This window comes from Bombyx mori, chromosome 10, assembly GCF_030269925.1.
Source record: "Bombyx mori chromosome 10, ASM3026992v2".
Lineage (NCBI taxonomy): Eukaryota > Metazoa > Arthropoda > Insecta > Lepidoptera > Bombycidae > Bombyx > Bombyx mori.
Window position 1 is genome coordinate 10000001 of NC_085116.1, and position 23834 is coordinate 10023834.

The 23834-nt window shown below is 37.6% G+C and overlaps 2 protein-coding genes and 1 non-coding gene across 22 annotated transcripts in view; all 3 read right to left on the reverse strand.

Annotated features, from left to right (window-relative positions):
* Nucleotides 1–80: 80 nt before the first annotated feature.
* LOC101746415 (intraflagellar transport protein 81 homolog) lies at nucleotides 81–9855 on the reverse strand. 2 transcript variants are annotated; one of them, XM_012697515.4, is made up of 11 exons: nucleotides 9617–9855; nucleotides 8936–9141; nucleotides 7876–8063; nucleotides 7418–7539; nucleotides 7203–7334; nucleotides 6335–6466; nucleotides 3666–3866; nucleotides 1495–1614; nucleotides 1235–1411; nucleotides 774–1160; nucleotides 81–426 (listed from the first exon to the last, which is right to left on the reverse strand). In XM_012697515.4, exons 1-11 carry the CDS (start codon nucleotides 9761–9763, stop codon nucleotides 259–261), a joined length of 1980 nt encoding a protein of 659 aa, XP_012552969.2. In that variant the 5' UTR covers nucleotides 9764–9855; the 3' UTR covers nucleotides 81–258. The 2 variants fall into 2 exon arrangements, with proteins under 2 accessions (XP_012552969.2, XP_021209133.2); XM_021353458.3 differs by having other exon boundaries at nucleotides 8936–9092; nucleotides 9617–9757.
* Nucleotides 9856–11646: 1791 nt separating this feature from the next.
* LOC101746553 (trafficking kinesin-binding protein milt) overlaps nucleotides 11647–23834 on the reverse strand; it is a 50166-nt gene continuing 37978 nt past the window's right edge. For 14 of the 19 annotated variants that reach the window (XM_012697524.4, XM_062670630.1, XM_012697520.4 and 11 more), the window contains 8 exons: nucleotides 21959–22089; nucleotides 21166–21255; nucleotides 18627–18832; nucleotides 17988–18173; nucleotides 16279–16421; nucleotides 14272–14427; nucleotides 14042–14192; nucleotides 11647–13949 (listed from right to left, as the gene is read on the reverse strand). In XM_012697524.4, coding sequence (XP_012552978.1) covers nucleotides 13205–13949; nucleotides 14042–14192; nucleotides 14272–14427; nucleotides 16279–16421; nucleotides 17988–18173; nucleotides 18627–18832; nucleotides 21166–21255; nucleotides 21959–22089 — 1808 coding nt within the window. In that variant the 3' untranslated portion in view covers nucleotides 11647–13204. The remainder of the gene's footprint in view (nucleotides 13950–14041; nucleotides 14193–14271; nucleotides 14428–16278; nucleotides 16422–17987; nucleotides 18174–18626; nucleotides 18833–21165; nucleotides 21256–21958; nucleotides 22090–23834) is intronic. The other 5 variants (XM_012697521.4, XM_062670640.1, XM_062670636.1 and 2 more) reach the window with 1 other exon arrangement.
* On the reverse strand, nucleotides 22850–22928 carry Mir2755 (microRNA mir-2755). Its single transcript, NR_107317.1, has one exon. It is a non-coding gene; the product is annotated as a microRNA mir-2755 (primary transcript).

The window sequence follows — 23834 nt, forward strand, 5'->3', positions numbered from 1 at the left end:
TTAATGTTGAGTCTCCAAAATTTTTCGCAATCGCAAATAAATCGTATATATATTCATATGCCTGTAGTAAAAAACGGCTGTTTCAATATTAAAAACAGACACACCAATTTTATTTATATGTATAGATGTATGCATTAATGCATTCTTAATCTTTTCAATACACAAAAATCGATTAAGATACAGAAAAAAGTTTGTTTCATTATTTGTTTCTTCAATCAAAGCCTTTTTTGAAACGTTAAACGTAATCTTATAATTATTTTATGTAAGTGTAAGCATTTGTGAATGTTGTGTGATGTGCATTCGTCCCTGGCGTGCAGCGGGCGCATTACGGGCGGCCATCTTACATCGGAGCAATTTCAACGTGTTCTCCCATAAATTAGTTTGCTCTTCAACTACACCCTGACGAGAACTGATAGCCGTTTGCTCCTTAATAAAAAACCAAATTAGTTTATTAGAATAAACTAGATTTATCGACTCACAGAGATTAGAAATATTTCTCAGACATATGACATATATTACTGGTGGTACGACCTCTTGTGAGTCCGCGCGGGTAGGTACCACCGACCTGCCTGTTTCTGCCTTGAAGCAGTAATGCGTTTCGGTTTGAAGGGTGGGGCAGCCGTTGTAACTATACTGAGATCTTAGAACTTATATCTCAAGGTGGGTGGCGCATTTACGTTGTAGATGTCTATGGGCTCCAGTAACCACTTAACACCACGCGGACTGTGAGCTCGTCCACCAATCAAAGAAAAAAAATTTTTTAATAGCTTTACCTTTTCCAAATTCTCAACGATTCGTTTCAAATCCGAAACTTTTAACTTCAGGGCCTCCATTTTCGATGGCTTCCTCGGGGACTGCATAGAATTTTTCATTTCGTACATTACGATCTCTTGTAAACTTTCGGCCTTCGTTATTTTTTGCCTCAAGTTTTTCCATTCGTCCTCTTTGCTGTTCAATTGGTCGGTCAGAGTTTTCACTTGATTCTTGAGTGGCTCCATTTGTGAGGCTATATTAATGGACGTTGCCTCGTACACTCGCTTCCTTTGTTCGTATTGCTGTTGGACTGATTGAAACTCTTCTTTGACCGGCTTAATTTTGTCGGCGAGTGGCTGAATCTCTTGACGCACTTCAGACAGTTTTTGCGCTGTTTTTGCAACTATCTATTTTCCAAAGACTTGTTTTATTTTATTTATATATTTTATAGAGAAGATTTAAGAGTAGAAAGCAGACGTACCTGAGATAAATCGTGGAAAGACTTCTTTCCTAAGTCCATGCTGTTGTCGTCGTCTTTGCTCAAGAGATCCTTTTCGTCATCAATAATCATTTTCTTATGGTTTACTAAAGCCATTTCTACAGTAGGATCCGCAACACTAATTATTTGTATAGTGCGTGCTAGAATTCCTGCTTCACTCTAAACGTAAACGACCATTTTCAATATTAATAGATTGAATTTCAACCAACAAAATGTATACAGTAGGTATATAATTTGTTTACCTTCAATGCCAAAAGATTGGCTCTTTGCCTTTTATATACCGTACTCTTTGTTCGTAACGAATTCACATATTTCTTGAGTTCTTCGCCTCTCAAAACCGTATCCCCCAGGAGCTGTTTCACCTAGTAAAATCAAATTACATTTTTCGTAGATTACAATGTAGTATGATACTTCACGTAAGGTAAGTACTTTCTGTCTTGCCACCGCGGATATCCAAAATTACCTTTTGTTTCACCATTCGGGCAAAACTCAAGGGATTTAAGTACAAACAAGAAACTTTACGAGGTTATAACATCAAAACTCAAGCAAATGTAAATCACATAAAAATGTAACATTTAGCTGGCGTCGATTAAAATAGCACCTTATCTATAGGTATTTAATAATTCCATTTCTTCGACATAACGACCGATTCATTGAAAAAGGAAAAATGTTTTATGTAATCCCTGTAACGTATCCCGAGACATTGTCGTCAACAGACCAGGCATCGATTTCGATTAAATCCTGACCGCTATTTGATGCGATTCCATCAGAAGGGAAATGCTATTCTACTTTTAGTGTGATGATCGTGAGATAAAACGTTCGATCCTTTATATAAAATCGATTTATCTTCCGAGTTTCGTCAGGTTTATGCAAACAAATTTAAAATAACAATTTAAAATTGTATTTGGAAAATATAAAATGCAAAGATTGTATGTAAATAGAAATAATATAAATGTAGTTGGGGTTTTCACGCGCATAATCCTTTATGATAAGATAAAACCTTCTAAGCAAATTGGATTATTAGTACAATCGAACCAATATTTTCAAGTGTGTATTGCAAATGTCCGATAGAGCAGCTGTTTGGAAGAATATTGTAAACGAAATGTAGTTTATTCGATTATGCTATATTGGATTAGAATTACGATTTATTGAACATCCCAACACTTTAATGTTAATTACAATGGATCTTTCGATAAGTCATTTACACGTATTATTAAAAGTACAAATTAAATAATATATTTGATGAAATACAAGAAGCAAATATATTTATTGCCTTTGTAGACATTTTAAGCATATGTCCCACCAGATGGTGAGTGGTTAGCGATGCTATATATTTCCGTGTATTTAAATTAAAGATACCGCCTGCGACAAAATAAGACCCGGACCCCGTGGTACAGCGTGGATCACAGAATATATTGTTTCAGAATAAGTATTAATTTCAATAGACATAGTTTTGCTATTGCGCCTGTCGTGATGAGAAAGATGTGTCATTGTATGAATGAATATGGAACGGAGCGTCTTCAAACCGCTTAGAGATATTCATCTCATTATTCACGGTAGGCAGCGGCTTGGCTCTGCCCCTGGCATTGCTTAAGTGCATGGGTGACGGTAACCATCAACTCACCATCAGGTAGGCCGTACGCTCGTCTGCCTAGAAGGGCAATAAAAAAAATTAAAAATTCTTGGACACCATGGACAGCATTACTTTTGTATGGCAGTTCCATTTCGTCTCAAGTTATTGGAATAATAAATAATGAATATTACTGAAAAACCATTTTTGACTCATTCAAAATAGTAAGTGTAATAAATTTTCTAAAGAAGAAAAATACTGATTATTATTATAAACAAAAAATAGTTTAATTTAAGGCGGTAGTAGGTACCATCATCATACTTATTTCTGTCGGGAATTAGTCGTGCGTTCCCACTTGAAGGGCGGTGAGCTCTTTAATCCACCTATGCAATAAATTTATATAAAGGTATATATAAATGAATTGCTGTTCGTTAGTCTCGCTAAAACTAGAGAACGGCTGGACCGATTTGGCTAATTTTGGTCTTGAATTATTTGTGGAAGTCCAGAGAAGGTTTAAAAGGTAGATAAATATGAAAATGCTCAGAATTAAATAAAAATAACAATTTTTCCTTTGATGTGTCCTCCGTCGGACGGATTCCTTTTGTTTGTTTTAAGTTTATTGTATACAAAAGTTTAGGTCTTGGCACTACGAAGTCTGCCGGGTCAGCTAGTAAATAAAAAATTTTATTGCAACTGAAAACAAATTTATCTTTTAAATCCCTCGGAGAAAATAGATATTTTGTACGCGCGCACAATGTTGGAAACGATATCAAATTAATTTTAGCCGACGCCCGTCTCCCAGACAGACAGATTGATTGAGACAACGTTCCAATCGAAATTTACCTGAGATTGAAGATCGGCGAGCGTCGCCTCGTGCTGCTTCAGAGCGGCGGCGAGCTCGTGAACCCGCGTCGCGCTCGTCTCCTTGTTACGTCTGATCACGGCGGCCTGTTGTCTGAATGGAGCCAATTTGTCCTCTTGAGGCCCAGAGGTTGCTAGCTTCCGCTGAACTAATTGCTCCATTTCCCCGTTCACAACAGCGATCTATTATAATATATGAATATTTCAAATTTAAACATAACCACCAGCGGCACTCGTGGCTTCGCTCGTAACTAAATACAATTTGATAATCTCTATATATAAAATTGAATTGCTGTTCGTTAGTTTCGCTAAAACTCGAGAACGGCTGTACCGATTTGGCTAATTTTGGTCTTAAATTATTTGTGGAAGTCTAGATGAGGTTTAAAAGGTAGATAAATATGAAAATGCTTGGAATCAAATAAAAATAACAATTTTGTTTTTCCTTTGATGTTTCCTCCCGTCGGACCGATTCGTTTTATTTGTTTTAAGTTTATTTTATACAAAAGTTTAGATCTTTTATTTATCGATTGAGGCAATACGAAGTTTGCCGGGTCAGCCAGTAAAACATAAAAGCTATAAGACGATTCAGAAAGGTAACTACGTAAGATAGGGTAGGTAGGCAGCGGCTTGGCTCTACCCCTGGTATTGCTGAAGTCCACGGGCGACGGTAACCACTCACCATCAGGTAGGCCGTATGCTCTTTTCCCTACAGGGTCAATAAAAATAAATAAATATATTTTTAGGTGAACAAACATATACATACATATGTATAAATACATACTGACGTACAATCTCATTTATATAGATATGTATATATATATGTAAATGAAGCTCTCTTGGCCCTTCATTAAATATATTAAATTTCCCGCGCATTAGCTTCGACCATCATAGATAATACTACTAAGATTTACTGGTGGTAGGACCTCTTGTGAGTCCGCACGGGTAGGTACCACCACCCTGCCTATTTCTACCGTGAAGCAGTAATGCGTTTCGGTTTGAACGGTGGGGCAGCCGTTGTAACTCTACTGAGACCTTAGAACTTATATCTCAAGGTGGGTGGCGCATTTACGTCGTAGATGTCTATGGGCTCCAGTAACCACTTAACACCAGGTGGGCTGTGAGCTAGTCCATCCATCAAACTAATAAAAAAAAATGAGAGAATTTTAAATAATAATAAATGAAGGGCCAAGAGAGTTTCATGTAAATATATGTAAAGATACTACATTCCTTTATAGTATATTTTTACAGCGCTCTATAGCTCTTATGTAATCATATAGATGGCCCTGTCGATAATGGTGACATGCATTGATATTGAAGGGTTGACATCTGCCATGTTCGGGCTTATTGTCGTTTCTTTGTTTTCAGGTGAGATACCTATTATAGGTCCACAATGTGATCTGTTGTGTACGTTTTAAGTTATTAAAATAATAAAACCTTTGTTTTCAGAGCAACGCCATGTTTATTTCAACTTACAATTCCTATTTATAATTCCTAGTAAATTAAATAGAAAAAATGCTATATATATATGTATATAATATGTTGATTTCATATGAATTCGATATGTTGTTCCAAAGATAAAAATCCCTACCACCAGCGCCGCCTGTCCGACACTAACGTAACAATGTTCGTCGGAGTGAGCATGTCGCCCTTTTATGTATGTTTGCAAAGTTTCATATAAATTAGACTAACTAATCTCGAGTTTTAGGTGAACATACATACATTCTCTTTTGTATAAATAGATTACTTCCCGAAGTGTTTTTGATTGTTACTTGAATTCTACTGTCTAAAATATTGATATAAATAAATTTTAACCGATAGTATTTAGTGAATTACAATTATATAATAATAATTTACATTACATTAAGCAAAATCTCGTACAATCAAGTTCAATAGTTATGTAGGTATCTACTTACACATGTATGAACAAACAATATCTACGCTCCACTCTGGATGCCCTAATTTACTCTCAATGTAAATAACCTCATACGGAAAATTCATAACTTCGAAGCAATTACTGAGCAAATTCAATATTAACTTATAACCAAATAAAATGTTGTTTTATTTTGCGTAGGTTCAAATTTGACGTTTTAAAATTAAAATCATTTTATTATTTACTGTTTTCAAAGGTTTCTGTCCCTATGTCACTATGTATGCTTAAATCTTTAAGACTACGCAACGGATTTTGATGCGGTTTTAATAGATAGAGTGATTGAAGAGGAAGATTTGTATGTATAATAACATCCATTAAATAGTGGAGAAATCAATAATAAATAACAGTTTCCGAAGCGAAGCGAGGGCGGGTCGCTAGTAAGTAATAATACAGACAGGTAACTGTCTATTACTAATAAAGGACCTCGTTCATTCTAGAACTTGACGGTGTGAAGCATCTAAAAACTCACTGTAAATGAAAGCAGTGGGTTCAGTATAAAAAGGGTCAATACTTGTTGCGGTAAGGGGGAACAGTAAAAGTAAAATTCATTGAACGAGAATACTTCCGTTCCGGTTTTAAAAGTGGCACGGCACAGCCTTTATGTGTAAAGGCAGTGAGATAGATATATAAATAAATAAAACTCAGTTCGGTTGCAACACGTAACTGTGATGAAAGTAAGTTTTTTAAATATAAACGAACTATAGATAAATATAAATAAAACCTTATCTTGAACCACATGTAGATCCGATCGACTAGGATGTTGCTCGGCGGCGATGTTTTGCATAATGTTCAATTCCTTCTGTATGTGAGCTGCCTCTTGTGGTAATTTTTCTTTCACCAAATAACTGTTCAACTTAAAAATGAAAATAAAAAGTTATCGTATAATTCTATGTAAATTGTGGCTAAAAAAGGTTGAGATTTTTTACATTTTAATTGAAAACGAAATCATTTAGAGCCCAAGTAAAATAAAGGTTCCTAGTCTAATTTAACACATTTAGCCACTGACAACATCATATGTTGTAATTGGTGTTTAAATTGGTATGAAAGTCTTTACTGTTTTTTTTAATTTTAATCCGGATGCCTATTATAAAAGCCGCAATCCGTATATCAACAAATATAGAAAAATTGTTAGGTAATCTCTCTTTCTGTCTTGGGTCTCTAGGTTGGCACTGAGCGGCCCAAACCGGTAAAGTAAATTCTCTAAATAAATAGTATATAAGGTACATACATAAATGATGAAATGATATTTAAAACGATTAAATATAAAGAAAATACAGGTTCTCGCATTGAAACGATCAATCGATTCATCAAATTAATGGCAACCCTACCTTTAAACCATATCGCATTATTACAGTAGGATCAACCTGCACGACTGGACAAACATAGTCTGTTCCAAACCAGTCATTACGTAAATCTAGAAATTAAATCCTGAATATTGATTAGTACATAATTTGGAAGCATTTATACCAACTCTAATATAGTATCCCAACATAATCACAGGACTACGAATACATAAGATGATAACGTTATATCGCGTGTATTAACAATGAAATAACTATGATATTATTATATAAAAATAAAATATATACTTGTATTTCCTCTTGTAAATGCTTAATGATATCCGTAGGGGTTTTCGTAGCAGCGCTTTGACCATGAATTACATTTAAATATCGTTTTAGCTGATCAGAAGCTAAATTCAATTGAGACTGTTGAGTATCAAACTGAAAATAACCAATAATTTTGTCACATTTTCATTTAAAATGAATGAAATTTTCATTATTTTCCTCTACTGCTACATAGTTACCTGAAGCTCTAATTCTTTTGCTTTTTCTTGTTGAAGTCGTAACGTTTTGCTTAAATTCAATAACTCATCTTTATTATGAACATCTACCAAATTAACCTGAACACTTTCTAATCTCTTTATAACTAAAAAAAAAAAGTTACAAGAATTAGTCAATATACAATATCAAAACTCATTGCTTATTATTAATAAAAGCATTGCTACTAATTTTGGATAAAGATTAATCATTATTAACTAGAATTACCTACCAATTTTTTTTTTCTTTTTCGATAAATTTTGAATTAGTGATTTACGGATACCATTATTTTTCAAAAATAACTACTGTCGTAATTACGTTAACTAACAAAATGTGTGAAATATTTATCTCGTAAATCAAAAATTTTGTGTTTCACTGGCGTTCTCGACTCTAGATTTAGGTATAGGATATGTCATTAGGTATACCTATAGATCGAGATCCTTACCCATGTCTCTCTCGACTGCCATCTCTTTGATATCATTAATGATTTCAGAAGCGTTCTCCTTTTCCAACATTCTTGTTCTTTTGTGAGCGTCTTTGAACTCGTCGATCAAACTTTGATATTGATCCAGCAGGTCTTGTATCGTATTGTTACGAACTACGTCAGAAGGTATATCTGGTATTTTGAGATACCTAAAATTGTCTTGTTTTTTTTAATGATTAACCGTGAAAACCCTAACGCAAATCTGCCTTTTCTTAAATAAGGATGAACTAGTTAGAGCTCGTGTGTATATAATATTAATATTTTTATAGGAGAGAGAACCTGAGCACCCAACAATAAATATTTCAGGTCGCGTGGTGGAACAATCCGGATACACTAATTTACCCCAAATACGTTTTCAAAATATTCACATTATTATCAAGTCTGACGATTTAAAAATAATGATATAAAGTTAAATAAGAACAGAAATGAATTACAAGATTGTCGTAATCAACAAAGGTGAACCTGATACTGTTATTATCTTGGCTTGAAAGGATTTTAATTGACTATATTTAATTAATTGTTACCTTATTAGTTTTTTTAAAAATCAAGTTAGTTTATATGACATATATTAGTTCAAAAAGAAAGTTCCCATTACATACCAAATAAACGCAATCGTCCGGATGGATATAGGGTACAAGTATATTTTTAAATAGGTATCTTACCTTCCAATTCAAATTCTAACGTTCTGTTTAAGATTACTTATTGCAATACGTTTCGTAGAAAAAGATCGAAATTAATTCAACCATTTATCGAGACACAACAGTTGTAATATGATTTAGAAACACGAAAATCCTAGTTTCTTATTCCATTCAGTCTTTCAAATTAGTCCTCTAAGACTGGAATTCAAATTGAATAAAAAAACTCACAAACTCACAAAATAATGGTAGGCAGCGGCTTGGTTGTACCCCTGGCATGGCTGACGTCCAAGAGCGACGGTGACCACTTACCATCAAGTGGGCCGTATGCTCGTCTGCATACAAAGGCAACAAAAAAAATACGCCATATAACTATTTGTCCTTACTTTGCGAGATATGCTGTGTTTTTAACTTGTTCCTTATTCGACAAGAGCCAATGTAAAACATGATGAATAGTTCTGGAGTCACCGGCGAGAAGTTGGGACCTAAACCGCGTTGGCTCAACAGTGCTCGGCGGCCGATATTTCACACTGCCTAGCATTTCTAGAAGACGAAATGATACCGTTTCAGAATCGTCTTCATTGACGTCCAACTGTAAAATTTTAATTCAATATTTATTTATTATTCCGTGCTTAAAGGCTGCGGTAGCTACGTAAGCTTCTGCTTTGTTTTATTTTTTATTATCTTAAAAAATAAACAACGCACTAAAAGTATCTCACTAGTGGGACTATTTTGTCATGATTATTTTATGGTACGTAGGAAAAACAATTTAAACCATTTTAAACTTAACACTAACAATAAGGTGTAGGTACTTGGTCCGCCGATTTTCTCGCCGGATCTTTTCAGTGGGTCGCGATTCCAATTCAGTTGTAGATTTTGCGAAGCACTGCTTTTGCTAGGGCTAGGGTTACCAAATTCTTCCAAGTTCAAGGGCTCACCTACCAGTTCGGGCGTAACTGGAATAGCCCCTTAGGCTACCAGCAAATAGGTAAGGAAAAGTTTACTTACCTAAGAAATAGGGTTTTCCTACTAATTGTGCAAACAAGAATGTACCATAATAAATATACCTTTTCACCAGCTCCCAAATTGACAAGCAAATCAACTAGCAACTGAAGTAATTGCTTCTCATCGAGGGCATCAAATTGTATCAAATAGTAGTTCCTCCCTAAAGTTGAATTAATTTCTTTAACTATAAACTTAATTTGCTCCGTCATTTTCTACAAGCCCCTTGCACGTTTTATTAGAATTCAGCAAAAGACGCGTTGCCTTTACAGAAATAATGGTTTACATTTGTTGTTATAAATTGTCGTCATGGTAACATTGATTTAGAGAACAGCATAGATAATAAACTTATTATTTAAAAAGAAATAAGTACAAACGTTACGCTAGAGAAAAGGTAAGTAAAATGTTCACTGTGTACCTAATGTCTAACTCTGTATATAGACATACGAAAACATGGTACAACTAGTGTTAGATGGATACAGGAGACATCGTAACGTCGCCGCTGTCACTCACCTTGGAACATAAGGTCGAATACTTAATTAGATAACAATTGCAAAGTCGCAAATGTTCATTGAGACCATTTTGTGTCTGCCCTATCTGATACCACTCGCATCTACCATATAACTAATGGGTTTCGGTTTATAGTTGTTTAACGGTAATTCCTGAGGGCAGAAAGGTTTTCGGCAATCTTATTCTAGATGCGGCAGTATGATGCCCAACGCCTAGTCTTAGACGCCGATGAATGTTAGTACTCTGAGTTATATAACCAAAAAACATGAGCAACTGAAAGCAGCGCTCACCAAGCATACTCTTAACCCAGAAAATTTGCAAAATAATCAATACCTGTAATGTAATTGAAACTTAGAGATATTCTAAAGTATGGCGAACGTTTTTCTTGGGCTCTGATAGCTGTATCACACAAGTCGAGTCATCAACACGTTTTGAATATTGCTAGCTCTCTGCCCGGTGCCTCCTTTTTTTTTTCCTACCTAAGCTGATAGCCTTAGGGGCTATTTCAGCGTAACCCTAACGTTTGTAGGTGAGCTCACGGGGCTCAAACCTGATGACGTTGCTAACACGAACCCTAGCAAGAGCCGTGCTTCGCAGAATCTACCACCGGATCGGAACGCGACCCACTGAGAAGATCCGGCGAGAAACTCAGTGGGCTGTGTCTGAGAGTTAATTTACTCGTCGAGCCCTTCGTCGCAAGCGACGGGTTCGACGAGAACGGTGACCGGTGCTTGAAGTACCTAAAAGCACCGTTAGTGGATCGGGAGGATCCGAGATGACGTGTTTTGGGCGACGTCGACTGCTTTCCATTCTGTCCGCAGGATCGGGAATGTAGTTACCGGCGGCCACGATGAGAGGGTTCTCGTGTCGTGCCGCTTTATCGAAGTGGCCGGTGCCTCCGCTGCACGGAATTCATATGTAGGCAGAGGGTGACCCGTGTTCAGTAGTGGGATGAATGGGGTAGAGTAAAGATCCTTTATTCCTTTCCGCGCTCCAAAACATTTGGCCATAATCGTTTCAGTGGTAGGGGATTTTGAGTGAAAATGTAAGATATACTTTGGTATTAAAAGTATTACACGGTATACCATATAAGAGTATTTTTATAAATTACAAAAACTTTTTTGAAAATCCGCTTTTAAAGGAACCTAAACCTATATTACGTATATAGCCAATTAATCTCAAACTGTTAAACCTATATTAAAAGGTTTTGCAGTTTTGAAGAAAAGCGTCACGAACAAACTGATCGACAGATAGAAAATAATTCTAGAAATGGCTAGCTTATATTCTACTGTTGCTCCTAAGTGACAGGTTGTTTGTGGTTGTTTGTTTTTTTACTTTTTTCAATGTACAGACAAAGCGGAATGTACTCTTCTATTGTATTATTATATTTATTAAAACCTGTATCGCCAAATATACAAAAATAATTAATTAAAACAATTAATTGAAGATTTTTTGTCTTTTTTTTTATCGGACTTCACTTTCTATTTATTTAGTAAAAAAAAGTAACTCGTCGTCTTATGTATCATTTTAATTAAAACGAAACAAACAGACTTGTTCATTCCGAAAGGATTGCAATAACACAAACTTCATTTGGATAATTATATTTCTTTTTTGTTACAATCATTTATCATTGTGTTGTAATCGTCAGAATCTTAACAATTTTCGCTTACATTATAATGAAATTTGTGCCTACTTCAATTATGTTAATCACTCATCTGATATAATGTAATACGCATTATCATATGCTACCACCTCACAGCCTTTACCATTTTACCGAAAACTTAGTGATTGTGATTCGTTTGTGATTTATGTCATGACTGCAAAAAAATAATCACCATATTAGTTAGTATTTACACTAACGAAACTCCATTGGCGCGATGGCGTTATAACTATCTAGCACCGATTTTAGTAACCTAAATAAGTCGCAATTAAAACAAATCAACTGGTCGCGTGTGGCAAAACGTAGTGCAAGTTCTCAATCATTTGCAATAATTCTTCTTCAAGCTGCTTAGCACCCGACTATATGCGGCCTCTTGCAGTAAGAGTTTATTTCCAAATAAAGTTAAATCTAAATATAAATAAGGTGTTACAATTGACACAAAAAAAAGAAATACTTTGCACTAACGTTTTCCATAACAAAAAATAGCACTATTTCAGCAGTATTAGGATTCAATATTAAATTAAATTTCCTATTTATAACTACGGTACGCACCAATTAACCTCTAAATTTTAATTATTGAATCAAATTACCATTTATAAAATTATGAAAATCGATATTGATTCTAATGTCACTAATATTGATCATAATAAACATATTAATTTGTACTCTTCTAAATTAATGGAAATTCAATTATATACAATGACACAATACAAAACTATTACTAAACAAGTAATCATATCAATCATATGCACGACAGACAACATTCAAGCTAAAATGAGATTTGGAATTTAAAAAATGATAACTAAATTTAAATAAAGCATCTTCACTACGGTTAAGTCTCACTATTTACCTATAATTATATAATTATTACAACCCTTACGATACTACAGACTTTTCGGTGACGGAATTGTTTCCGATAATTTACAAAACACCGTCAATAGATTGATTATAAACATATTATAAGAAAATATTGTGATGTTACAAAACTACTTCGAACGTATTATTTCGCACATAAATATGTCTTGAATTTATAGAGAAATTGTTCGTAGCCGTGATTGTAATGGACGCACAAGTTAACGAGATAGTCCACTTTTGCTTAAATGAATGAGGCGTGGGAATGTTTAAACTAGAGCTACATACGTCCGCTACGAAACAAACACAATTGCGGTGCAACACTTCGTCTTGCTCACTCTGCCATCGGTCATTTATAAATGCAGGAAGCGACGAGATGACCGAACGTAATATAAATAAATAAAAAATTGTCAAAATAATCTAAAATTTGAGAAACCTAAACAATAAATACACAAAATCAAAACATAAAAATTGCAGCATCCTCTACTGTAACGGCCGATAAAAAACAACAAATCGACAATAGTTGGACAGTTAACATTCACAAAAACTAATCGAATTATTTCTTAAAAGCTCTTCAATCAAGGAAGAATGTCTAACGATATCAAACAAACGCTAAGTTTCCAAATTAACTTCACAGGAGTCCACCTTTTCTACCAAAAAGCATACTGAATGTGCCGAGCGGCGAGGCATGCGCGGGTGGTGCCGGGCCCCCCAGCGGGCCCCCCACCGTGCCTAGATCTGAGCGGGGGCGGGGGGCACGCGCACGCGGTCGCCGGCCGCGGTTTGGAGCGCTCAGCTCTAACGCGCCCGACCCTGGTGTTGCTGGCACTCCTAATGGCGTTTCACTGCTCTCCCCCCGTTCCTGGGGAGGGGCGGCCGGGGATCGCAACGTTCGTTTCAAGCACGTCAGTTGTTCCATCGGACTGCGATGTACAAGCCCCGTGTAAAGTGAACCCGGCGTCTGCAGGGCGAGCGGCGCTGGCGAACCTTCGGAGTTAGGTGAGGTTCCGGCGAGGTATCTGCGCCGCAGTATCGACGTGCCGCTCGCAATGAGCGAGTGCAAAGAGGGAGGCGCGTCACCGGGGCGAGGTGTGGGTGGCGGAGAAGAGTCTGGCGAACCCAGTAGAGGGCTGTTGGCAGGGGTGGCGGTCGGCGTGAAGTGCGGCCGCGAGGGTGGCAGACAGACTGATTCTCGCCTGGAGTGCACTGGGGAGACGGCGGCGGAGGAGCGGCGCGACGTGAGCCGCGAGCTCCACGCGGTGCCGAGTACACTGCTGGAGAGACTGCTCATCCCGCTACTGCACACGCTGCTCACGCTGCTGCCCGCGAGGCTGCCGTCGTTGGGATGTAGCACGGTGCTGTCGAAGCACACGGAGCTTTAGCAATGGAATAACTCGAATGAGTTCAATTAGTTACATTATGAAACGCAATCCTGCAAAATCTCTGAGATTCGTGAGAACGGGCTTACCTGTTAGTGAAGGTGTATATGTGGCTGGAGTGCGGCAATCGTAGCATGTCGTCGTCTTCTTCAACGTCAGACAATCGATACAGCCGTAAGCCCATGCCTGGTGCTGTCCTGGATCCTCTCACTCCGACACCCTCTTGTTCTTCCAGTAAGCCTTTTAAAAAGATTTTTTAATAGATAATTATTTATAACTTTAAGAACCAACAATATAATATTAGAACGAATTTTCATACCTGACATATTCGGTTTAGCGAGTTGCGCCCAGGTATGGAGGGTCAAGGAACCTTCAAGAGGTTTGACGATCTGAAGTTTGTGCGGTGTTCGGAACCGAACCATGCCGCCGGCAGCCCCGGCTCCCCATACAGCACTTTCTACGCTCGAATCTCTCTCTGTTGATTAAAAATATTTTTGTGAATATACTTTAAATATTTAAGTAATTTATTGTTCTTTCATAATACGTAGACCGTTGTAACTAGTACATTTTATTCATGATTTCGTACGATACTTTTCATTAACCCTAGAACTACAAGCTGGGGTAGATATCTATTTATCCATACTAGATATGTGTCGTTCGTTCAATTTTAGAGATTCAGATCAATACTGACCTGTTGACAAAATGATCCGGTTCGTACGACCCGTTCAGTCGAACGTTTGGATTACCGTTTATCACATCAATTTATGACGTAATTAATATTATCAGGTCACTGGCTGGATAAAGTTTAGTATTGAATAACATTTTAAAGGAACTGTTATAGTTCGATTGTTTACGTGAAATCAAAACAATTCAAATGCGTTATGCGTCATTATGCGACAACGAACGACTAACCGAGACGGGCGCGGGTCGAGACCCGGCAACCCGAAATGACCCGAATGACTGTCGTATGGTTCTTTTCTTCGGATTCGTAGGTTTTGTTAAACGAGTCGATCTAGTGAACGACTCATATTTTTTGAAGTGACCCTATCGTTCGCGCGGATTTTGAGACCCGGGTCGTTTGATTCGTTCGTTCGCGAACGACACATATCTAATCCATACCTACCTATGTCATACATAATTAGACCTACTTTTTGACGAAGCATGTTGCTGATAACTCTATTTCTGTAATCTGACGAAGCGTGTTGCGGATAATAACATGTACTTTTAGGTTAGGAATATTGTTCTTTTTTTTATAATAAATTACTAAATTTGATTATAAAAATTTATAAAAAAATTAGACCTATACCATAATTTATCGTAGTTCAATGTTCTGACATTATGGCGAGACCGCCATATTTTTTTTTATTTTTATTGTGTGTTATTGTGTTGTGTGTTATTTGTTGCGGCGCAGTGAAGAAGTGAGTGTGAATTTCGAGTGATCATGATATTTACCCCAGTTTGTAGTGCCCGTTAATTTTAGTGTCTTGTGTGGTAAGTTATTTTCTTTTCTCGCTAAAATAAATTTGATTCACGTATTATACACCTTATTCATAATACAATACAATTCAATATTAGATAGACAATGTTTATGAGATGATTTTCATACTTTAATACACTGGAAATATATATAAAAACTGATATGAATTCCATATATTTCTTTGCAGATAATGGGCGACAAGATACAATTTGAGAAGCGCCGATTTACTGGCGAAAACTTTGACGGAATCCGAGACTGCCAAATAATTAACAATCCCTGCTAATAAAGTTGATATTATAATTTAGAGAGAATGAGCGAATCGGAAGATACCGCTGCCGATTTTTCAATTTTCAAGGTCAAAAATAGATTTTTTGACACAAAATCATTGTTTTTTTTTTTAAGCCCCTATATGTCCTCTTTAAAATTCCAGTAAAATTTTGAAAATCGGTTATTGAGCTATATATTTACAAATAATTATCGGTTCAATGGTGGTTTGGCCGTTTTTCAGCACTTTTAGCTGTTCATATCGATTTTTCGCCATATAGACCTTGATAAAATTAAACTCACTCTTCACTACAGTATTTAAAAAAAAATTAAGTATTTAAAAGTAAAATGTCTGCTTGCTGTCAGAACGGCTTTATTAGCAAAAAACCCGTGGTATTAATATTTACCCCAGTTTGTAGTTAACAGGTAAACAAAAATGGGTTGGTAATATCAGGGTTAAGATTATTATTACAAGTTAAGGTTTTGTGTATTTAAATCGTTTAAATTTAACTTTTGGGAGTTTCGTGAATGACGAGCCATAATTCTTAACAGGTGTATCAAATAAAAGTGATATACGCAAATGACCTCCATGACGTCGCAGAGGTCGCGCGTGTGAGGCGGTGAGCGAGGCTCGTCGCGAGTCGATCTCCTGCGGCGTGAGTCGGCGCAGCGCCGCCGCCAGCTCGGCCGCGCCTGGCGCCCCCGGCACCCCTACCGCCGTGCCGCCGCTGGAAAATGAATATTAGACTTTTTTTATTTAAATAAAAGGATATACGGACTCACTCAGAAATAATGCCTAGTTAAATAGTTGTGTGATAATCAGTGGTCAGAGTAGGTAGATTGATTTTATATACTTGTGTCAAGATATTATAATATGGACATGTCATTTTAACCATAATGATTATGATTTTAAATTGAAAAAAAATATTTTTAATACAATTTCTATATTTATGAGATAAAGTAACAAAAAGTCCTGTCTAAGTTTTGTCTCATACTGACAAGCGTCATTTCTAATTCAACAGAAAGGGACAAAACACGGTGTAACTATTCCAAGGTGTTTTTGTATAAAATAAAATACTGATATCTTTTACCATTAGCTAGCACTGGTAGCGTAGATTAATATTATTAAAACGTTTTTCACCTTAAGCACAGATTCATGCTAATTTCAAAATTCCGGAACAAATATCACAATAAATATGAAGTTCCGGTATTTCGGAGGCATATCCATATTATCCTCTACGTTTGACGTCAACGACCTTAAATCAATCTACCTACTCCGACCTCTAGTAAAAATACAGTAAAGTAAAAAATGTAGAATTTTGTACATTACTGTATTTTTGGTTCTGTAGAAAACAGCCAGTCTGACCGAAGGTTCAGTTGGGTATTCGGATGACAAGAAAGAGGTTTGTATTAAATTCGTATTTATTTCTTGCAGCTCAAGGATTGGAGCCCTATCAAGATAAATTTCATGTAATAAAATCGGCTGATTATTATTATTTTTTAACACAAGAATGTTACGCCACGAAATATAGTGTTCAAGGCCTCTTGAATTATGAATATTACTTCTGTACAAACATTTTTAGATAAATCGGTCAAGCCTTTCTATACTGCATGATAGACCAACAAACAACATTTAACTTTTCTTATTGTTTTGATGGTAGGTAAAGCTCACGACCCTCCTGGTCTTAAGTTATTACGGCCCTATACGATTGATTGAGTCTAAATCTAAGTTCTAAGTCTCAGTTATACGGAACCGAAACGCATTACTGTTTCACTGCAGAAATAGCTAGGATGATGGTGCGAGCTCACAAGACGCCGTACCACCAGTAATTAAAAAAAAAACTGCAGGTTTTATTTTTATTACACGGTTTTATTACTACACCGTGGAACTCATTCGTGAACTTTAGTCAACTGCGTATTTCCTTAGAAAAAATGGTACCTGCCTGCTGGATTCGAAAACCGGCACAGTCGCATTGCTCGATGCGAATGCGCCGGTTCTTATCGGTTAGGTCATGACGACTTTATTTAAATTTATAGATAACGAACTTGGTGGTAGGACCTCTTGTGAGTCCGCACGGGTAGGTACCACCACCCTGCCTATTTCTGCCGAGAAGCAATGATACGTTTCGGTTTGAAGGGTGTGGCAGCCGTTGTAACTATACTTGAGACCTTAGAACTTATATCTCCAGGTGGATGGCGCATTTACGTTATAGATGTCTATGGGCTCCAGTAACCCCTTAACACCAGGTGGGCTGTGAGCTCGTCCACCCATCTAAGCAATAAAAAAAACTTACGGATATAAATCTTCGGATTCCGTATCGGAGGTTTCGTCGAGGAAAGAGTCGTGTGAGGGCGGCTTGTTCTTGAAGAAGGGAGGGCGGGGCGCGTCCGCCACGTCGGAGCCGGGGAGCGACGCGTTGGACGCGCCCGACCACCGCGACGCGCACTGCACCGTTTCAAACACTTTCTGCATACTTGAACTGGAAATTTTAACAATATCATTTAATTAGTGATTCTTTTTACAGAAGATCATTTAGATTTGCGATCTGATAGTCGACCGTAGTGAGCTTTTATTGAATGTGATTTTAATAAAAAAATTACCAGATAAACATATATTTTCAATTGCTTTCATTGTTAAAAATGTGTTATTCTTGTTGCTATTTTTACTATAAAATATTCATTTCTACTAACAAGAAAGATTTTTTGAAAATTACTATATGTGTAATAGCAAATACCATTAAGCTGAAGTTAATAGTAAGTATTCCTAACCCAAGCAGAAAGAAGATAGGAAATCAATATATAATTGCAATACAAATATCCACAGTTATTTGACACCTACCCTCATTATCAAACTCGAACTACTCATTTTTAATACAAACCACTACTTTGTACAGTAAATACCTATTGAAAAAGAAACTAGGGACAATACTAACTGTGCAAGTGGATCGCCAATACCGGAATCGAGGCTGAGTTCCGAGTAGACGGAGGAGTGCATCTCGCGGTGCAGCGTGGGGGGCAGCAGGCCGGCGGCGGCCGCCACGCTGGGCATGAGGCCGCGCGCGCCCTCCCCGCGCCGCCGCAGCGCCCGCAGCTGCTCCTGCGCCTCCGCCAGATGCGCTGCCACTTCCGCATATCGCTCCTGTATCATGCCGAATGGTAAACCGTCGACGTCGCCCTAAGCACGTCATTACGGATCCACCTGATCCATTAACGGTGCTTTTAGGTACCACAAGCACCGGTCACCATCCTCGTCAAACCCGCCGCTTACGACGAAGCGCTCGACGTGCGAATTAACCCATAGACACAGCCCACTGAGTTTCTCGTCGGATTTCTCAGTGGGTCGCGTTTCCGATCCGGTCGTAGATTCTGCCGAAGCACTGCTCTTGCTAGGGCCAGTGTTAGCAACACCTCCGGTTTGAGCCTCGATAGCTCACCTACACGCTAGGGTAACGCTGAAATAGCCTCTCAAGGCTTTAGCAAGCTTTAGCTTCAGCAGAGTTTTAAATGGTTACCGTAGCCCATAGATATCTGCAATGTAAATGCCGACACACGCCTTGAGATATGAGTTCTAATATCTCAGTTTTACAGTACAACGGCTGATCCACCCTTCGAACTGAAACAGATTACTGTTTCACGGGCCAGAAATAGACAGACTGGTGGTACCTACCCGTGCGGACTCACAAGACGTCCTACCACCAGTAACGTTTCTAATTCAACACCTCCGAACGCTAGTCTCCTATATTAAAGGCCTTGAGAACATCACTACTAATAGTATTCGGTGTGAGTGTGTCTATATAAATTAAAACGAAGATACGTTTGCCCGATACGCATTCCGAAACCACTAGTTGATTTGTGATGAAACTTAGCACAGTTGTCATTGGCACTCCTACTACAGGCGACCTGAGAATTATTGATGGTCAAATCGGGACCGAGTTTCGCGAATCTTTAATAATGCTAATGAATGTAAGCCAAACTTTGTTGTGTAGGTAGTTAAAGTGACCAATTAGTAATCTGAGGAGGCGCTTTAATGTACTATCTGTTTGGACATGCGAGCTCGTGGTTCGCCGTAACGCGAAACCGCCGCCCACTTTGACTAATGTGGTTGAAGCCTTAATTGTAAACACGGCTACGACACACAAACTGCGTACTGTTAAATCAATCAATTACATCACTGATATTCTAATTTCATAGGGAAAAGAAAGATATTCGTATTCCGCGAAATAATGCAACAATTTTCTTTTACACATGCAAATAACGACACTTATTGATCATCATTGGAGATGTATACAACTTATATAGAAACAAGACATGTAGTTTATAATTTTATAACCTCTAGATACCAGTTCAACTCTTCAACGCAAATTGAGCACGATAGACTAATAAATTGTAAATTCACTTTTTTTTATTGCTTAGATGGGTGGGCGAGCTCACAGCCCACCTGGTGTTAAGTAGTTACTGGAGTCCATAGACATCTATCTACAACGTAAATGCCGAACGTAAAGCGAAACGCATTATTGCTTCGCGGCAGAAATAGGCGGGGTGGTGGTACCTACCCGCGCGGGCTCACATGAGGTCCTACCACCAGTAAGAAAGAATAGTGTAATAAAAACTGTATGTATTTCACTAAGTTCTTTATTGGATTAATACCAGCGTTACAGAACGTGGTGATTGATAGCTTGTATTTCAGAAGAACTTGTGAAAGCACTATGAGGAATTTTTCGAGGTGATCCTCATCTCCTATTTACTATCGCACCGCCTCCACGGGAGTTGAGTTCACCCATTCTACCTACACGAAACCAGTGTTCTTCCGGTGAATTTTCAGAGAATTTTCTTCTACGTCCCGGCCTATCCGGCTTTGAATTCACCATCCCTACACGATGTTTCCCAACCCCTTTGGCATATCTTTCTTAAAACAAAATTTGATGGGAGTCCTCAGCAGTAGGCAGCGGTTTGATTGTAAGCCGCACGCATCAGACTACGTACCATCAGATGGGTCATATACTATCTGCCTACAATTGCAATAAAAAAAGCTTACGAACGGTTGAGTTATCGCTAGCGTACGTGGTATGACAGAACAACTTGACCTCATGCCTCACGGACCCATTACAATACGTCGTCTCACATTAAATACATACATGATAGTAACTTATTGTTATTTTTACCTTCTTTACTTACAACTATTTTTATATATCGAGGGGTGAAAGCCTGTTTGGTTTAAACGACATTCCGCTTAATACGCGACATTTATCTTTGTAATTAAAGGTCCATTTTATTTGGTATTGTCATCAACAGTTCGATGTTTTTAATTGAGCCTCATTTAAGTATACTCCATTCAAATAGCTGAAGTTTTTATGTTATGATATTTTTTCCAAATTTAAAACATGAAATGGCTCTCCTGTAAAGTTCCAAAAATGTCGCTTAACCCGAATAGCCGTTCACCCTTCGATAGGCATGTAGTTTATTAATTTGTACCTTAACATCGGCCAGTTCCGCTGCGAGTGCATTCTGATTCTCCTTTGTTATTTCTAATATTCGCAGCGTGTGCTCATGTTCCGTCGTTAGCTGTAAACGAACAACAAAATCTTGTGTTCAATAAAACGATCGAACGTTTGCCATTGTGCTAACACGTAAACTTCCGTAGTTACACTTCTTTGAATCGACTTAAAGAAGCCGTTTCGGTGTCGGGAAGCCAATCCTGTTTAATGCGCCTCGTTAATCGCTGTAAATTTTAATTCTAACAAAGCACTCAGACATTGGCCCGTCTGTCATATAAAAAAATTGTATTACAAGAAAGAAATGTACTTGCTTTAATGATCGAAGTACGATGACGTATGACGTCACGGCATCCGGGCAAAACATTAAGACTTGTGTCTATTTACCTTAAAAAATTTTTCCTACCTAAGCTGAGAGTCTTAAGAGACTATTTCAGCGTAACCTTAACTAGTAGGTGAGCTCACGGGGCTCAAACCTGACGACGTTGCTAACACGAACCCTTGCAAGAGCCGTGCTTCGCAGAATCTACCACCGGATCGGAAACGCGACCCACTGAGAAGATCCGGCGAGAAACTCAGTGAGCTGTGTCTAAGGGTTAATTCGCTCGTCGAGCCCTTCGTCGCAGCGACGGGTTCGACGAGGGCGGTGACCGGTGCTTGTGGTACCTAAAAGCACTGCTAACGGATCGGGAATACTTGCTTAACAACCGAAGAACGATGACGTATGACTTCACGGCGTCCGGACAAAACATTGAAGACTTGTGTCTATTTACCTGTTTAAAGTCTCTTTCGTTGAAGGCGAACCTCGATCGAGTGCTGTCCAGCTGCTGTTGAAGATCGACAGAGCGTTGCCTCTCTTCGAGCAGCTCGGTTTCCAACGCGCTGGCCTCAGAGTTCGCACTTGCTATCGGAGAAACGCAACCGCTGTAATACTTCGAGACCATTACACGAACGTACCGCGAACTACGAACGTGCTTGTCTGACACGTGACACAGACAAACTAAAAATATTGCCGCGTTAACAAGCTTCCATTAGTCAAAATTTATTTTTAATGCATTAATTAATTAAAAAATCATAATGATTAGAGGTCTGTGTCACACAAAAAACTAAACAAGTAATCGATGTGGCAATTTCCAAGTTTGTTCTTTTTCGTAACATTTTTACTACATATATTATAAATGTTTTTCGACAATTTATTTGCAAATATACAGAGTTGCCAAGACAAAAAAAAATTGCAAAAATTTTAATCAATTTAAGCTTCTTTTTTTCATGCATGCGTGAATGGGCTGTCAGTCCGCCTAGTGTTAAATGATTACTCGAGTCTGTAGACATCACAGGATGAATATCTCAGCCCTACTTATGAGACGAACGAAGCCGGTATCTCAATCGTTTTGGATCATAAGGGAACGCAACTGCTTGAGTTTAAAAAAAACAGTTAATTTCAATAATATATCATCTCATCGTCATATTTATTCCCGTTTTTTTAAATGCTTCCAATACAGTCATTATTACAGAAAACAATATATAAAAATTTGGAACGCAAAGTACTGAATAACATTTGCAGTGCGATAAACGATCTATTTGCTAAGGCGGTTTTCATGTTTCTTGATTATTCATTACTACTTCATTAACTTCTTCTCTTCGCTTTTCCCGTGACGAAAATAGGTTAGTTAAAACAAGTATGGTCTGACAGGGTGCAAGCTTTGTTGAAAACACTCTGCTAGGCCACCTTGCTTCACCAAACCTTAAATGTTATTTTCCAAGATCACCCAAATAGGTTGCGCTTCAAATTTTTTAAATAACAGCCAGATTATTATTATTGCAGACGTTATTAATTCACCAGACGGTATGAAAAACTTATTTAAAAATTATCGAATCACCAATCGACATCGGATAATTTCCATTAAAAAAAAATTACGTCGATAAACTTTAGTGTTTACTCAAGATAAAATACTGATAACATTAACACAACATAAAGAGTGGTGATTATCGCTCGAACACACATGTACGAGACATTGAAAGAAACAGTGAAGGCTATTCATAGTTTGGTGACACGTCTTAATTTACGTTTCGTCTGTCTCTCAGAAGGATGCTTGAATTAGATCACTTAGTGCAAGCTTAGAATGTTCTCGAAAACACGATTTCACTATTGCCGCTAATTGAGTTGACAAATTTTGAAAGACGTGACTGGGAATTTCGCATCGCAGTCAGCGATGTATGAATAAGTTTTGTTTTGCAAATTCCTTTTTATTTTATTTTGGTGCTATGATAATAATATCCATTTCGCCTATCACTGTTATGACCGTAATTCAATATCAGTGGAATGTTAATACAACAATGATAAAGTATATCCTTTATAAAATTGTAACTTTTTGAATTATGTATGAATAAAACAATATCATGAATCATCCCACACAAATCTATGAATTCTTTTTCAAATATCGTAAGCGCTACGACTATGTACTATTAGTATTTTACGGATTTAATACGGCTTAAAGGAAGCCGGCTGAGTTTCTTGCGACTCCGATTCTTCTTGCGATTCTTCAATGGGTCGCGATTCCGATCAGATGGTAGATTCAGCATTGCCCTTGCTAGAGCTAGTGTTGGCAAAACCTTTCAGGTTATGAGCTCGCCTACACAATCGATGAA

Bases quoted from the DNA above. Each gene is read 5' to 3' on its own strand.
- LOC101746415 (XM_012697515.4), bottom strand. From the start codon at position 9,763: ATGACGGAGCAAATTAAGTTTATAGTTAAAGAAATTAATTCAACTTTA. The intron at 9,142-9,616 runs GTATATTTATTA...AAAATTTTACAG, and splicing joins ATTTGGGAGCTGGTGAAAAG to TTGGACGTCAATGAAGACGA. The intron at 427-773 runs GTAAAGCTATTA...TTTTTTATTAAG, and splicing joins TCGTTGAGAATTTGGAAAAG to GAGCAAACGGCTATCAGTTC.